The 18,362-nt window shown below is 48.7% G+C and overlaps 1 protein-coding gene across 6 annotated transcripts in view; it reads right to left on the reverse strand.

The window, feature by feature from the left end:
- Nucleotides 1-10,879: 10,879 nt before the first annotated feature.
- Nucleotides 10,880-18,362, reverse strand: part of DACH2 (dachshund family transcription factor 2) — a 311,864-nt gene continuing 304,381 nt past the window's right edge. For all 6 annotated transcript variants that reach the window (XM_069985711.1, XM_069985709.1, XM_069985710.1 and 3 more), the window contains one exon: nucleotides 10,880-11,664. In XM_069985711.1, coding sequence (XP_069841812.1) covers nucleotides 11,627-11,664 — 38 coding nt within the window. In that variant the 3' untranslated portion in view covers nucleotides 10,880-11,626. The remainder of the gene's footprint in view (nucleotides 11,665-18,362) is intronic.

Genomic DNA, 18,362 nt, shown 5'->3' on the forward strand with positions numbered 1-18,362 from the left:
GCTTCAATTTCTCTAAAAAAAAAAAAAAAAGTGACGTTGCGACCCGGTCTATACCTAAAGGCGCAGTATATGTACAAATTACATGTTAAAATAATAACAGGACCCTTCCTGTGATTCCGGCCACTGCACAGTCACTCTTACCTGCCACCCCCTGCAGCCGCCCGATCGCACCTGAACCTCCAGCCCCGTCCCGTGCAGCAGGGTGAACGCTCCTTAGCTACCATCCTCTATCACGGACTCTGCTGTCTCTCTCTCGCTGCAGTAATTGATCAGGTTCAGCACTACTGCAAAGCACAGGAATCATTTTTTTATATGTAATTTCTACATATACTGCGCCCCCTGCTGGATCCTTCAGGTATAGACCGGGTCGTGACGTCACATTTTTTAGAGAAAATGAAGCCTTCCTGATCTACTAAACTAACGGAAATAACAGTATATGTGCATTTCCCATAATTAGTGTATATTAGTCTAACTTTGCTTATGAAATAACATATTAAAAAATAGATTTTGGCCGGAGTTCTCCTTTAAATTTATTAACACACAACCTGGAAATTTCCGATACACAAATGTTTGACTGCAGAAATTCGAAAAGACAACTGGGGTATTCATGCCGGGGTGAACACACGGGGTGTACACACGGGAGAGTGGCGGGGATATTCATGCTGGGGTGAACACACGGGGTGTACACACAGGGAAGAGCGGCGGGTTATTCATGCCGGGGTGAACACACGGGGTGTACACACAGGGGAGAGCGGCGGGGATATTCATGCCGGGGTGTACACACAGGGGAGAGCGGCGTGGGTACTATGCCGGGGTGTACACACAGGGGAGAACGGCGGGGATATTCATGCCGGGGTGTACACACAGGGGAGAGCGGCGGGGATATTCATGCCAGGGTGAACACACAGGGGAGAGCGGCGGGGATATTCATGCCGGGGTGTACACACAGGGGAGAGCGGCGTGGGTACTATGCCGGGGTGTACACACAGGGGAGAACGGCGGGGATATTCATGCCGGGGTGTACACACAGGGGAGAACGGCGGGGATATTCATGCCGGGGTGTACACACAGGGGAGAACGGCGGGGATATTCATGCCGGGGTGTACACACAGGGGAGAACGGCGGGGATATTCATGCCGGGGTGTACACACAGGGGAGAACGGCGGGGATATTCATGTCGGGGTGTACACACAGGGGAGAGCGGCGTGGGTACTATGCCGGGGTGTACACACAGGGGAGAACTGCGAGGGTATTCATGCCGGGGTGTACACACAGGGGAGAGCGGCGGGGATATTCATGCCGGGGTGTACACACAGGGGAGAACGGCGGGGATATTCATGCCGGGGTGTACACACAGGGGAGAACGGCGGGGATATTCATGCCGGGGTGTACACACAGGGGAGAACGGCGGGGATATTCATGCCGGGGTGTACACTCAGGGGAGAGCGGCGGGGGTATTCATGCCGGGGTGTACACTCAGGAGAGAACAACGAGGGTATTCGTGCCGGGGTGTACACACGGGAGAACAACGAGGGTATTCGTGCCGGGGTGTACACACAGGGGAGAACAACGAGGGTATTCGTGCCGGGGTGTACACACAAGGGAGAACGGCGGGGATATTCGTGCCGGGGTGTACACACAAGGGAGAACGGCGGGGGTATTTGTGCCAGGGTGTACACATGGGGGCGGCGGGGGGGATTGATGCCAGGGTGTACATACTAGGGGCAGCAGGGGTATTCCTGCCAGGGTGTGCACACAGGGGGGTGGCGGGGGGATTGATGCCGGGGTGTACACACAGGGGGATTCATGGCGGCGTTCAGCATAATTTACCCTCCAGACATCATTGCTTCCTCTTTAAAACTTGGAAGTGAAATTGATTTCCTGCGCATACAAAACCTATTAAGAAAATAAGAGCAATAAACTTCAGGGAAACTTTATTCTTTCTCATCAGGAAACATTTTACTATAAACGTGTATGAAATATGTGGCGGTGCGTGTTCTCCGGTCTGGAGGGTGTCTAGTCAGACGACCCCCACCCCCCCCTCCGTTACAGGACTGTCCCAATCTGTGGATTATCCATGGATTTTATTCCAGAAAGAGTTTTTCAGATCTTAGATACATGATCAGACTCGCCTCAAGTGTTAGATACATCTTGGGGCTCACCTCAGATTTTAGATACATCCAGTAACCTCAATCTTCATATATGAAGCGTCCATGAAGGTTCTGGGGGCGCCGGAAACATTTGTCACTCACATTATTATTTAAAGGAGTTCCTGTAATACTCTGTGCTGCTGGGGACCCTGCAGCTTGTTTATGACCTCCCTCTCTTCTCTCCTGTAATACTCTGTGCTGCTGGGGACCCTGCTGCATGTTTATGACCCCCACTCTCCTCTCCTGTAATACTCTGTGCTGCTGGGCACTAGATGAGAATAGAGGTTGGGCTGGGGGTCTGGTGACTTGTTGGCAGCGCACGGTGCGGAGATGGCAGCGGGTTTGAGCATCTGCTGAGATTTCATTTACGGGCGGCGTTTTTAGACGACTCTGTTATTTTTACCTGCTCGTCGTCTCTGAGGAAGTGCGGAGTAATGAAGCATGGCGGGAGAAGTAGGCTACACCTCAGCTGGAAAATGTCACATCCGATTACACAGGACGGTAACAGCCGAGAGAGAACGAGAACAAACGCTCCGAGGCTGAAACCGGACGGCGGGGCTGACCTTCCGAGGAGACGGACGCCGTGATGAGACTCCACTCCCATAATGTTCTCACATTTAGTTTCTGTTCCTCACCAGTTATAACAACTCCTCTTGCTGTCAGTGAATGTAAACTACTACTCCATCGAGTCCAAATACTTCTCACAGCTGAAGGTTTGCTGCAACAGTCTTTTAGGGTGTCTTTACACCAGGGATGGGTAACCTTTTTTCCATCATGCCTGTAGTCAGACCGCTGCGAGTATATAGTCACAGGGACCTGCCAGGACCTTAGCTCGTAGCGGATTTCCGCTGCAAGTCGTTACGTTACGTGGCACCCTTAAAAAAGCTCATACATCACATCACTTGCCCTCTCATACGTCACCTGCCCTCTCATACGTCACCTGCCCTCTCATACGCCACCTGTCCTCTCATACATCACATGACCTGTCCTCTCATACATCACATGACCTGTCCTCTCATACATCACCTATCCTCTCATACGTCACCTGCCCTCTCATACGTCACCTGCCCTCTCATACATCACATGACCTGTCCTCTCATACATCACATGACCTGTCCTCTCATACATCACCTATCCTCTCATACGTCACCTGTCCGCACTCCAGCATAACTATACCGCATATCACAGCGGATTTCTCGGTACGTGTGAACGCAGCCTTAAGGCCTAAAGTAGAAGAATACAGATGACCAGGGCCAAATGTCATTGGTTTTAGAAGACCTTTCACTTTAGAACAATGATTGCTGTCAGTGTACGGAAACATTGTTTATATTTGGCCCCCGCAGCACAGAGTATTTCAGCGTGGACATTCACAGAGAGCTACATGGTACGCGGTGTTCAACAGCACAGAGTATTTCAGGAGAGGAGAGTGGGAAATGTGGAGTGAAATCGCAGCACTGATTCCCCAACACAGGTCTATGGGAGGTCAGACACACTACTGGAGAGGAGGAATGAAGGGGTGTAGGGAGGTCAGACACACTAAGGGAGAGGAGGGGTGTAGGGGGGGGTCAGGCACACTACCGGAGAGGAGGAATGAAGGGGTGTAGGGAGGTCAGACACACTAAGGGAAAGGAGGGGTGTAGGGGGGTCAGGCACACTACCGGAGAGGAGGGGTGTAGGGAGGTCAGGCACACTACCGGAGAGGAGGGGTGTAGGGAGGTCAGGCACACTAAGGGAGAGGAGGGGTGTAGGGGGGTCAGGCACACTACCGGAGAGGAGGAATGTAGGGAGGTCAGGCACACCACCGGAGATTAGGGGTGTAGGTAGGTCAGGCACACTACCGGAGAGGAGGCGTGGAAAGAGGTCAGGCACACTACCGGAGAGGAGGGGTGTAGGGAGGTCAGGCACACTACCAGAGAGGAGGGATGGAGGGAGGTCAGGCACACTACTGGAGAGGAGGAATGAAGGGGTGTAGGGAGGTCAGGCACACTACTGGAGAGGAGGGATAGAGGGGTGTAGGGAGGTCAGGCACACTACCAGAGAGGAGGGATGGAGGGAGGTCAGGCACACTACCGGAGAGGAGGGATGGATTGAGGTCAGGAACACTACCGGAGAGGAGGAATGGAGGGAGGTCAGGCACACTACTGGAGAGGAGGGGTGTAGGGAGGTCAGGCACACTACCAGAGAGGAGGGATGGAGGGAGGTCAGGCACACTACCGGAGAGGAGGAATGGAGGGGTGTAGGGAGGTCAGGCACACTACCGGAGACTATAAGGGGGGGGGGATGCTGTGCTGGACAATTGACCTGGACTAATTTGGAGGGGGATGCCACGTAGAGTGTATACATGTGAACAACATGGGGGGATGGGATGCCTTCATGTGCTGAAATACATACTGAGTTGAAGGGATGCATAGAATTGATCCACGCTTTTCACATACATTACGGATGTGACATCCTTCACGTCTGCAAAAAACATGGATCCCACAGACTTTTATTGGTAATTCGCATCGCATTCACAACCTGTGCTAGCACATGCTATTATTTTGCAGTACAGATTGCGGCTCCGCAATTGTACTGTGTGAAGAGTCCAATAGAAATCAATGGGCAATAAGTTGGTCCATGAGTGAAGATCCGCAATCACAGACAACTTGGCGGGAGGTGTGAATAAGACCTAAAAGCAGCAGAACATCCGACAGCACAGAGTATGTCAGGAGAGGAATCTTGAGAGAGTCTGGGATTTGTTACAAGTAGAGATGAGTGAACCTGGGATTTGTTACAAGTAGAGATGAGTGAACCTGGAGCAGCTGGAGTCCATCCGAACCCGAACGTTCGGTATTTGATTAGCGGCGGCTGCTGAACTTGGATAAAGCTCCAAGGTTGTCTGGAAAACATGGATACAGCCAATGACTATATCCATGATTTCCACATAGCCTTAGGGCTTTATCCAACTTCAGCAGCCGCCGCTAATCAAATGCCGAACGTTCGGGTTCAGATGGACTCCAGCTGCTCCAGGTTTGCTCATCTCTAGTTACAAGGTATTAAGGTAGACAGCAGAAATCTGATCATCGATACCATGTAACAATCCACTGTATAAATGTCACAGGGCTGACAGCAAGCAGAGGTCTTAAAGATGTAACAGAATGGGAACGATTATCAGAAAGACATGTGTGTAAAATATATATATTGTTGATGGACAGATAGATTGATATGGGGGGGGGGGGGGTTCATTGTCCCAGTTGTATGTGGAAGGGATTAGATATTAATGCAATAAGTCTGCACTGGGGAGGCCAATGTTTTATGAATTGAGCCCCTGAATTATAGATGCGCTGCTTACCGCGGATCTTACATTCTCCTTGATGCGTCTCAGACGTCTGCGCTGCGCGGTGTCGCCGCTCACAGAACTAAGATTGGGAATATTCTGCAAAATAAAAAACCTAATAAAAAGTGTCTGCAACTAAATATGATGGAGGCGGATGGAGGCGGAAGCTGCAGGATGGGAGTGGGTGACTGCGCCGTCCCCAGAGCTGCGCTCTCCTTCTCAGATGTGATTACTCTCAGAGTGCATTAGATAAAGCTCCGGCTCCCACAGCCATAAATCATTAATGAGGCCGTAAACTCCAAAAAAACTATAAAAGATCCGCAGAACCCCGAGAACCGCCGACTAATTGACTTCCAGTTATTTACAATTAATATTTCCATTTGGAATAATGATCGGAGGCCTCGCGCACTCTTGATTCCTTAGGAGATTGTCGCTGCCGATTCATCACATTGGAGTCTATAAATGACCGGTAATGAGACTCCGCGCCGAATATAAACTGCGAGCCAGACGGCGCAGGGAGCAACAGCCAGGTAGTCAGGTGCCTATAACCAACCACTGAGAACTGTTATAGTCTATTTACTTATTACATTCTGCTTACTAAGTGCAAAGGATTTCAGGAGAGATATAAAGTGGTAGGATACAAACTGATGAGTTACACCCTGTATTATACTCCAGAGCTGCACTCACTATTCTGCTGGTGGGGTCACTGCAGGGGCGTAGCTAGGGGTTCAGCCTAGGGGGGGCGAGCAAGTCTGAGTGGGCCCCCAACCGATTATGTTACTCAAAGGGAACCTCGCTTGACAACAATGCTTTCTAAATAATAAAGGGTATATTCTGCTCCATTACTCATAGTGAATTAAGAGCAGTGTTAGAGGCTTCTACATTTACATATATAGACACATAAAATGAAACAGTGACTTACAAGGGGTGTCTTCTCATCGGAGTCGCTCACTATCCCAATGTCATGGATGTATGGGCAGTATAACAGGTTCACCTGAGATCTGTAGTTAAAACTGTAAAAAAAAGTTAAATCCATTATGCAAAGACTATTATTTTCCCTATACACTGACTGACCCATATACCATAGAGGTAGATAATTTGCATTCTGCCTAAGACAGGTGCATCACTCACAGGGAGGTACCGCAGGCTCAATCACTAGCTAACTCGGGCAGCCACTACAGGCTGCTGCACCCTGCTCTCTGTGATCCGAATCACAGCTTTCTGATTTAAACATACTTGTCCCTTATCCTGTAAGAGACTGGGGTGGAGGGGTCGGACCTCTGCCCCCATTCCCCCAGGATCTCCAGATCAGCCCCCAGCTCCTCTATGAAGCTGCCAGAGAGAACTGGGCCAAATAGGGTTAAATCAGAAAACCACTGTTTTCCACATGTCCAGCTCCCCCTGGTTTCCACATGTCCAGCTCCCCCTGGTTTCCACATGTCCAGCTCCCCCTGGTTTCCACATGTCCAGCTCCCCCTGGTTTCCACATGTCCAGCTCCCCTGGTTTCCACATGTCCAGCTCCCCCTGGTTTCCACATGTCCAGCTCCCCCTGGTTTCCACATGTCCAGCTCCCCCTTGTTTCCAACATGTCCAGCTCCCCCTTGTTTCCAACATGTCCAGCTCCCCCTGTTTACCAGCTCCCCCTGTTTCCACATGTCCAGCTCCCCCTGTTTACCAGCTCCCTCTGTTTCCACATGTCCAGCTCCCCCTGGTTTCCACATGTCCAGCTCCCCCTGGTTTCCACATGTCCAGCTCCCCCTGGTTTCCACATGTCCAGCTCCCCCTGGTTTCCACATGTCCAGCTCCCCCTGGTTTCCACATGTCCAGCTCCCCCTGGTTTCCACATGTCCAGCTCCCCCTGGTTTCCACATGTCCAGCTCCCCCTGGTTTCCACATGTCCAGCTCCCCCTGGTTTCCACATGTCCAGCTCCCCCTGGTTTCCACATGTCCAGCTCCCCCTGGTTTCCACATGTCCAGCTCCCCCTGGTTTCCACATGTCCAGCTCCCCCTGTTTCCACATGTCCAGCTCCCCCTGTTTCCACATGTCCAGCTCTCCCCGTGTCCACATGTCCAGCTCCCCCTGTGTCCACATGTCCAGCTCCCCGTTTCTACATGTCCAGCTCCCCCTCTTTACCAGCTCCCCCTATGTCCACATGTCCAGCTCCCCCTGTTTCCACATGTCCAGCTCCCCGTTTCCACATGTCCAGCTCCCCCTGTTTCCACATGTCCAGCTCCCCCTGTTTCCACATGTCCAGCTCCCCCTGTTTCCACATGTCCAGCTCCCCCTGTGTCCACATGTCCAGCACCCCCTGCATCCACATGTCCAGCTCCCCGTTTCTACATGTCCAGCTCCCCCCTGTGTCCACATGTCCAGCTCCCCCTATGTCCACATGTCCAGCTCCCCCTGTTTCCACATGTCCAGCTCCCCCTGCGTCCACATGTCCAGCTCCCCCTATGTCCACATGTCCAGCTCCCCCTGTTTCCACATGTCCAGCTCCCCCTGCGTCCACATGTCCAGCTCCCCCTATGTCCACATGTCCAGCTCCCCCTGTTTCTACATGTCCAGCTCCCCCTGTTTCCACATGTCCAGCTCCCCCTGTGTCCACATGTCCAGCTCCCCCTGTTTCCACATGTCCAGCTCCCCCTGTTTCCACATGTCCAGCTCCCCCTGTTTCCACATGTCCAGCTCCCCCTCTTTACCAGCTCCCCCTGTGTCCACATGTCCAGCTCCCCCTATGTCCACATGTCCAGCTCCCCCTGTGTCCACATGTCCAGCTCCCCCTGTGTCCACATGTCCAGCTCCCCCCGTGTCCACCTCCCCCTGTGTCCACACGTCCAGCTCCCCCTGCGTCCACACGTCCAGCTCCCCCTGCGTCCACACGTCCAGCTCCCCCTGCATCCACATGTCCAGCTCTAGTCTATTCCTAAAGATACAGACTGCCTGTGCAGTCTGTATCTTATGCTTTTACCTATAGCTGTGTAGCGGAGCAGTAAGGCCGGGGGCGGCCATCTTGATGACGTCAGTGGTGCGTTCCAGCGCTGGAACGCAAGGGACGTCATCAACATGGCGCCCGGCTTTACTGCACCGCTACAGAGGACTGGGTAAAGTATAAGATACAGACTGCACAGGCAGTCTGTATCTTCAGAAATAAACTTCATGAAGATACAGACTGCCTTTGCAGTCTGTATCTTATACTTTACCCAGTCCTCTGTAGCGGTGCAGTAAAGCCGGGCGCCATCTTGATGACGTCCCTTGCGTTCCAGCGTTGGAACGCACCACTGTGACGTCATCAAGATGGCCGCCCCCGGCCGTACTTCTCCGCTATACAGGATTAGGTAAAAGCATAAGATACAGACTGCACAGGCAGTCTGTATCTTCAGGAATAGACTTAGGGAGCAAAAATTCAATAGCGATCTGAGTGGGCCCCGGCCAGAGTGGGCCCGGGGGCGGCCGCCCCCCCTGCCCCCCATCAAATTTCGCTACTGGGTCACTGTGTACATACATTACATTACTGATCCTGAGTTACATCCTGTATTAAACTCCAGAGCTGCACTCAGATTGCTACATACTGTACTTCAGAGCTGAAATCTCCCAGCATTACTTGCTTAAACAGTAGCTAATGAATTGCAATCTGTTAAGTTCTATCTGTACATCAGACTCCCCTGCATGGTAGATGCTCGGCTGCCGGGGAGGAATATTCCTGCACATTCCTGCTCCACATCTGCACTTCATTTGTAGTGGAAGAACTGGATGTAATAATTCTTTATTGTTCTCTGGGATATAGATGGAGGAGGTTCTGTCCATTGTTTCTGACTATTTATAGAACAATTTACAAATCAATAAAGATCAATATTTACATCAGAGACTGAAGAAATATTTATGGAGTGACTGATCCAGGATCCACATTCTATGCAGAATAAATTGAATGTTTCCTGCAGTCCTATGTAACACCACAGATAACACATTGATATCTCTGAGTACAGATAATGTAGTAGTCACCTGCAGTCCTATGTAACAGCACAGATAACACAGTGATATCTCTGAGTACAGATAATGTAGTAGTCACCTGCAATCCTATGTAACAGCACAGATAACACAGTGATATCTCTGAGTACAGATAATGTAGTAATCACCTGCAGTCCTATGTAACAGCACAGATAACACAGTGATATCTCTGAGTACAGACAATGTAGTAGATGTCACCTGCAGTCCTATGTAACACCACAGATAACACAGTGATATCTCTGAGTACAGATAATGTAGTAGATATCACCTGCAGTCCTATGTAACAGCACAGATAACACAGTGATATCTCTGAGTACAGATAATGTAGTAATCACCTGCAGTCCTATGTAACAGCACAGATAACACAGTGATATCTCTGGGTACAGATAATGTAGTAGATGTCACCTGCAGTCCTATGTAACAGCACAGATAACACAGTGATATCTCTGAGTACAGATAATGTAGTAGATGTCACCTGCAGTCCTATGTAACAGCACAGATAACACAGTGATATCTCTGGGTACAGATAATGTAGTAGATGTCACCTGCTGTCTCCCCTTTGCTTGCTGGAAGCCACGTGATGCGCTCCAGCCAATTAAAAGGCTGCAGCCTTTTCTGTCCCGTTCACTGCACCCAAACTCGGAAGTGAGGACAACAGACAAAGATGGCAGGGACGTGGCCGGCGGGAAATTCAAACAGCGATAGTCACCGGAGGGATGGTAAGTATATATCCTGTATGTGTCTGTGGGTTTCATTTTTTTTTTTTTTTTTTTGGGGGGGGGGGGGGGTCGCAGAGTACTCCTTTAAAGGGTAGCAGGAAGTGATGTATTCTCTCCAGTCTGACACAGTGCTCTCTGCTGCTGCTCTGGACAGTTCCTGACATGGACAGAGGTGGCAGCAGAGAGCACTGTGTTAGACTGGAGAGAATACACCACTTCCTGCAAGACATACAGCAGCTGATAAGTACTGGAAGACTGGAGATTTTGAAATAGAAGTAAATTTCAAATCTGTATAACGTTCTGACACCATTTTACTTGAAAATAATTTTAAGTAGGAAAAAAGAGATGAGTACCCCTGTAAATACTACAAGGAGCTGTTACAGAACACGGTGGCACTTTTGAATATAGAAAGAAAAGCCTTTTATCTGTAGGAAGTTCAAGGATAATTTTTTCCTTCACCGTCCCTGACTATTTCGGGGCCAATGCCCGTTGATTCCTTTGTTTTCACAGAAACACGTTGGCTAATACTGCTGGTTGCTGCTATGAGCTGCAGAAAATCCGGAGGTCTCCTGTAATATCCTACGTCTGAGATTCAATGATTTATTATCAAACGTATCTTCTCATATCCTTCAGGAAATTACCATCAGATTTCAAAAAGTCAAACGAAAGAAAATTTTTAATACTGAATCTTAGCAAGAACATCTTAACAAAGTTATACTTTAACTTAATATAGTACAACAGAGAAACCAGACTGCAACATTCCCATCACCTAGCGGAGCTTCGTATCCCAGCACTATGATGGTCGCGCACCTTTCGTATCCGCCATGATGATTCTGGTCAGGGGCAGGAAGGGCGTTGCTCATCTTCGGTCATCTCATTTTTTAATTTTTTTTACAGTGTTGTATTTTTCTTTAGAAAAAAAAAATGTACACACTTCTCTGTCCAAAATGTCCGATATAGTGAACGTCCGCTCCAGTAAACAAAGCACAATGTATGAACACGAGGATTTTGTTCTGTGATCAGTGGTGACAAAGATTCTGAATCCAGCCACTAGGGGGAGGGGGAGCTGGATGAAAAAACGGGAGGGGAGTAACCTAGGGTTGTCGTCAGGAGGAGAAAAAAAAAAAGGATAAAACTAAAAGAAAAGTCCAATAAAAAAAATAAATATTGACAAAGTACGAGATCGGTTGGTGGGGGGAGGGGAGGTTATTAAATATGCCTAAACGTCTCTTCCTCTGTCGTCTGGATGCACGATCTGAGCGTTGCGGTGGTGTGGAAGCCGCGCAGGAATCTCTCCGTGACGTCACGTTCCAGTTGTTGATGCAGCAACTGCGGGAACAGCTCAGAATTGTCCTTCGTCTTTCATGCTTTCTTTTTCACCGTTTCCCTCTGATATGGAAGGCAGCGAGAGGCGGGAACGATTCCGTCCTCTCCTCAGTACAGGATCGGGGGCTTTATGTACGTCCTGTTTTCTGAAACAACATAAATATATAGAGGGAAATTGTAAAACTTTTTTTTTAACGGAATAAAAGAACGAAAAAAATTCAGGAATTTTGCCAACACAGCAGAACGGCGAGTCCCATCTATTTTGGGCGGACTGGCTGGACGTGTGACACAAGTGCTGGGGACGTCACTTGGCCGGTGATTGATTGTGTCCAGTTTCTGCAATGTTGCACTTTGCTGTTACAATCTGCGGCCGGCCGCTCGCCTGTTTCCTGGGGTAATGCAGCAATGATTGATGCAGCGTTTACATTAAGGGCCGCGGCGGCAGGAGATGTACACGTCGCTGTCTTACGCCAAGAACAAAGAGGATGGACATTAATAATAACAGGGAGAAGGTAGATTACAAAACCTCTCCCGGATGGTGAGAGTGACGCGGTAATGGCGGCTTCTCTGGGGATCGGGAACATGGGCTGCACCATCCCTGCGGCATGCAATATACAGATGCTGCGCTGCCCATCACAGTTACTATACAGTCAGGTAATGGGAATCATCCCACTACACATAAACGATCACAGACCTACTATATCCTGCAACTGCATACATCCTGTATACACACCTACATATATACTGAAATTCACACCTACATATACAGAGAGAGATCCTACATACAGTATATACTGTATACATATCCTGCACCTACATAAAAAATACAGATGCCCACCAGCTTAAACATTTAAGCCTACATTCCTATAGACAGGCACACCTGTACTCATACATACCCTACACCCACATACATACACACCTATTCATATATACCCTACACCTACATGTATTTATACACATATAGCACATAATTCTACACACTTACACCTATATACAGACACACAACTCTTTATAAACATTCTCCCCCTACACGTACACTACCTCAGACACTGTATATGTCCCACCTCCATATGTAAAATAAATTTCAGGGGTCAGGCGCCTTATGGGCTTTTTCATTCATCTTGGAAAGATTTATTGGGTGTCACGTTTTTCATCTTTGTAATAACTGAGGTGCAGGGCCTCCTGGGAGTTGTAGTTCTGTGTGTGTATAGTGTAACTTGTGTTAGGGATTTTGGGACTTGTAGTTCTATATCATCTCTGTATAGAAGTGTCAGTATGAGGCTGGTGTGAGCGGTGTCTGGGGGGCTGTAATGTCCTATACCCTGTGAGAGGGACAGGGGGGCTGGTGTCAAACATGGTCTAGACTCTATGGAGGGCCCAGGGATACGGGGTGGCTTATATAGGCCAGCACTGCTAGGGGCATAAGTGTTCATATTGCAGAGAATACTGCTCTATTACTACCCCCAATACTACTCTACTACTACCCCCAATACTGCTCTACTAGTACCCCCAATACTGCTCTACTAGTACCCCCAATACTGCTCTACTAGTACCCCCAATACTGCTCTACTAGTACCCCCAATACTACTCTAATACTACCCCCAATACTGCTCTACTAGTACCCCCAATACTGCTCTAATACTACCCCCAATACTGCTCTACTACTACCCCCAATACTGCTCTACTACTACCCCCAATACTACTCTACTACTACCCCCAATACTGCTCTACTAGTACCCCCAATACTACTCTAATACTACCCCCAATACTGCTCTACTAGTACCCCCAATACTGCTCTACTACTACCCCCAATACTGCTCTACTGCTTGCACTACCATTGCTGCTACCACTACCCCCAATATTGCTCTACTACTACCCCCACTCCTGATACTACTACTCACTACTGCTACTCCCCTTATCTACTACTACACCTCTGATCTTCTATGCTTCTACACCCCTTGTCCACTATGCATCTACTACTACACTCTGTATAAAATAAATAAAAAATAGAGATTTAAATCGAGAGAAAAAAAGTAAAAAAAAATAGAGATTTTATTTTTTTGGCCATATCGCCCAGCCCTAATTCATACATATTCTACCCACATGTACTTCTATACACCTGACATGCTTAAGAAACACATCTCCTCCTATACACACGCATGCACATCTCCTCACACCGCACTCACCTGACTATATGCGGCTCAGACCCTTTATGTTCTAGTCTCAGTAACTTTACTCTGTGGTAAGGAAATATTCTTAGCAGGTGTATATACTATATACTATACTAAATGTGCTTGACAGCAAGGAACCCAGACCTGGCATTATGTCCTGCAGTCTATGGCTGCCTGTTTTCAGCTGCACACAGGGAAGCCCCGTCCCCACATGTGTGGTGATATTGGGGTGCAGTGAGTATCCAGCTATCCTGTCCCCACCTGTGTGGTGATATCGGGGTGCAGCGAGTATACAGCTATCCTGTCCCCACCTGTGTGGTGATATCGGGGTGCAGCGAGTATACAGCTATCCTGTCCCCACCTTCCCTGACTGACCCCCGGGTGACTCGGATCCTTGGAGCGTGTTCACACTCTCCCACATTCTAATTTCCGGATGCATTTGGGCTGTAATATGAGCGATTTATCATTTAGCTGGAGCTGTCAGGAGTCGCCTCATAGATAAAGCCAAAACATCTGGAAGCAGAAACAAAAGAGCGTGGCGGCTGCATGTTAATCCGGAGCGGCCACAGTACTTCATTAGGGGCAGGAAACCGCTAATTACCAGCTGAGGGACTCCGGGACCCGTCCTGTGTATACAGCACATACTGCACCCGACCCATCTGTATATAATAACATGGAGATAGACTGTATCACTGTGCAAGGCTGTATTCTCCAGGCGGCTTCACAGCTGAAATCTCAAAGCATTCTCTGCTTATTTTATGTCTATACCAGGGATGGGGAATCTTCAGCCCTCCAGCTGTTGCAAAATGGTTCCCCCCCGGTCTATACAAAGCTTATAGGATCAGAATTGTGTGAATCTAGAGTCTAATACAGGTGACACACCAGCAGCAGAATAGTGAGTGCAGCTCTGGAGTATAATACAGGATGTGAAGGAATGTGCACACTATGGAATCCTGACTAAACACCTGTCGCAGATTCTGCAACTCGTACCCGCTCATTCTTTGGGAGGTTGGCAGAATCTGGCAAACCATAGAATGAAGCTTATGGTAGCAGTGGAGATGTGCGCGGCCGGCGGAGTCCGCGAGTTGGTGCAAGCTGCGGAATCTGTGACGGGTGTTTGGTCGGGATTCCGTAGAGTGCACATTCACCATCTCAGGATCAGTATATGATTGCTTTGCTCTTGTCTACACTGTCAGCTGCTACATTGTGTATCTATGAGCTAAGAGAATGAACTCTGGCTGATACATTCAGCTTCCTTTCAGTATGACCTGAGGAGGATATTGAGGTTCAGTGGTGTGTCAGGGTCCCAGGCGCCATGATGAGGTGCAGTATGATGGGATGGGGTGCAATATGATTAGACATGATCGAACAGTGGAAAATCTAAGGTTCTATAGAACTTGAACCTTCCGCATTTGATTCCCGATGCCTTCCCAGTCCGTGGGGAAGAAGGAGACAGCCCGGGTACTGCCTGGAACTCCGAGATTCAGACTAGGTAATAGGCTAAATCCTGGAATTCCAGGCTTTACCCGGGCTGTCTCCTTCTTCCCCACGGACTGGGAAGGCATCGGGAATCAAATGCAGAAGGTTCGAGTTCTATAGAACCGAAGATTTTCCACTGTTCGATCATCTCTAGTTATGATAAGATGGGGCGGGGTATGATGGGATGCGAAGCAGGGTATGATGGGATGTGGAGAGGGGTATGATGAGATGTGGAGAGGGGTATGATGGGATGTGGAGAGGGGTATGATGAGATGTGGAGAGGGGTATGATGGGATGTGGAGAGGGGTATGATGAGATGTGGAGAGGGGTATGATGGGATGTGGAGAGGGGTATGATGAGATGTGGAGAGGGGTATGATGGGATGGGGCGTAGTATGATGAGATGTGGAGAGGGGTATGATGGGATGGGGTGTAGTATGATGAGATGTGGAGAGGGGTATGATGAGATGTGGAGAGGGGTATGATGGGATGTGGAGAGGGGTATGATGAGATGTGGAGAGGGGTATGATGGGATGGGGTGTAGTATGATGGGATGTGGAGAGGGGTATGATGGGATGCGGTGTGAAGGGATGGGGCGCAGTATGATGGGATGCAGCTCACCTGCGGTCTCCTCTATAGGACACGTCGCCTCCATATAACAGGATCACTATAAATACTTTATGTGAAAACTACAACATGAAATTCCTAAATAATAAAGCAACAAAGCGATTTCTCATTAATATATCAGAAGAATAAACAAAGCGCTGACATTTCTCTATAATTTATGAAGAAAAGATGGAAAAAGTTGAAATAATTCATTATTTAAGGTTTCCGTGTAGAAACATCTCCGGATCTGCGGTCTCTGCTCTCACATCCGCAGCAGGATTCACGCTCAGCGCGGGGGATGGCGCCATAGTGGATTCAGCTCCCACTGCATGTCCTGAAATACTCTGTGCTCCTGCCAACCTCCAACACTATCCACACCCCGCACCTTCCACCACGCTGCTCTCCTGAAATACTCTGTGCTGCTGGGAACTCTGCTCCTTCCAAGACGTATTTCTGACACTGCTCCTTCTATATTGTAGTCTCAATCTCTGACCCCACAAAATCAACACTAATCTTTCCTTAAAGGGGTAGTCCACCCAAAAAAAATTTCTTTCAAATCAACTGGTGCCATAAAGTGCCAGAGATTTGTAATTTACTTCTATTAAAAAATATCCAGTGTTCCGGTACTTATTAGCTGCTGTATGTCCAGCAGGAAGTAGTGTTTTCTTTCCTGTCTGACCCAGTGCTCTCTGTTGCCTCCTCTGTCCATGTCAGGAACTGTCCAAAGCAGGAGCAAATCCCAATAGAAAACCCCTCCTGCTCTCCAGACTGGAAATAATACAACTTCCTGTTGGGCATACAGCAGCTGATAAGTACTGGAAGGCTTGAGATTTTTTAATAGAAGTAAATTACAAATCTCTGTCACTTCATGGCAGCAGTTGATTTGAAAGAAAAAATTTTTGGGTGGACTACCCCTTTAACTACTCTGTGCCGCTGGGCACCCTGCTCCCTCTATTTTATACTGTAACTCCCACATGATCAGCACCCTCTTTCCCGCTGAATACCCTGCTCCTTCTACTATATAACCCTCAGTTCTCCCTTGTGTACTGAAATACTCTGTGCTGCTGAATACCCTGCTCCTTCCACCACGTAACCCTCAGTCCTCCCTTCTCTCTGTAAATACTCTGTGCTGCTGAGGACGCTGCTCCTTTCTTCTTTGTTGCAATGTATGTGCGGATGGGTAAGGTGCCCCTCATTCCGGATAACAGGCGCTGGCAGCTGATATAAACCCGCCCCACACGGGAGACCACTTAAAGCGTGTTGGAGTGTTGAGTACGAGCGATGTGCAGCTTTATGGGGTTGCAGCGCGGGGTGTACGGGAGATTTGTCGGCGTCTGAGCACAGTAACTGCTTTCGTTTATTGAGTTTTTTGCTCTAATCAAATATTCATTTTGTGGCGTTTCGTTCCATTAAAGGGCGGATTATACAAAGGTGAGCAAAACCGGAGATTTAGGAGGCCGCTTAATCCGGTTCTCTGGGGGTAATATCCACTATATAAAACCAGTATAAATGATATTGTGTAACAGTAAAAGCCGCTGATGGCCCCCTGGTGCCCGCTCGCCCGCTTTACAGCGGCCGCTGCCGAGATGCATGACTGCCTTAATAAGCACTGGATCTGGAAAGGGTTTTACACCGAGTAAAGATCTCACAAATTCTACGAGAGCTGAAAATCCTTCAATAATAGGAATTCTCCCTCAGGACGCACATTTTACAGCTGAAGATGCCGACTAAATCACAGCGCGGCGCGCAAAAGAAGAGGAGAGAGGATCCGCCATCAATCTCACTGCTGGGATGCTGTTACACTGTGTCAAGGAGGCTTTATGGAGGGGACGGCTTTACAATGTCACCTGAGATCAATCATCTAGATCAGTGGTCCCCAACCGGCATCACCGCAGCTTGTCCAAAACTACAACTCCCAGCATGCCCTGGCAGCCTTTGGCTTAAAGGGGTTTTACCAGATGAGAAAAACATGTCTCCATAATCAGCACCAACAGTGTCAGTGTGTGAGTTGTATTGCAGCTCAACTCCATTGAAGGGAATGGGGCTGAACTGCTTTATCACACACAGCCTGTGCACAGGGGTGGCGCTGGTTTTGGAACAATGTAAGCATGTTTTACCCAAACCTGGACAACCTGTATAGAAGCAGAATCCTTGTGTACTGAGCACATGCCTAATCCTGAGATCCCTCCCAGAGTGATGTCACTTCCCGACAGTCTCAGTCAATGAGACCCCTCTATAGTGATGTCACCTCCCAGCAGTCTCAACCAATGAGACCCCTCAATAGTGATGTCACCTCCCAGCAGTCTCAACCAATGAGATCCCTTCCACTGATGTCACCTCCTGACAGTCTCAGTCAATGAGATTCCCCCCACAGTTGTCACCTCCTGACAGTTTTGGCCAATAAGATGCCTCCGTAGTGGTGTCAGCTTGCAACAGTCCCAACCAATAAGATCCCTCCGAGTGATGTCACCTCCTGACAGTCTCAGCCAATGAGATCCCCCTATAGTGTTGTTACCTCCTGACAGTCTCAGCCAATTAGACCCCCTCCAGTGATGTCACAGAGTTTGTGTTGAGTTAGAGTGAAATCTT

This window comes from Dendropsophus ebraccatus, chromosome 10, assembly GCF_027789765.1.
Source record: "Dendropsophus ebraccatus isolate aDenEbr1 chromosome 10, aDenEbr1.pat, whole genome shotgun sequence".
Taxonomy (NCBI): domain Eukaryota; kingdom Metazoa; phylum Chordata; class Amphibia; order Anura; family Hylidae; genus Dendropsophus; species Dendropsophus ebraccatus.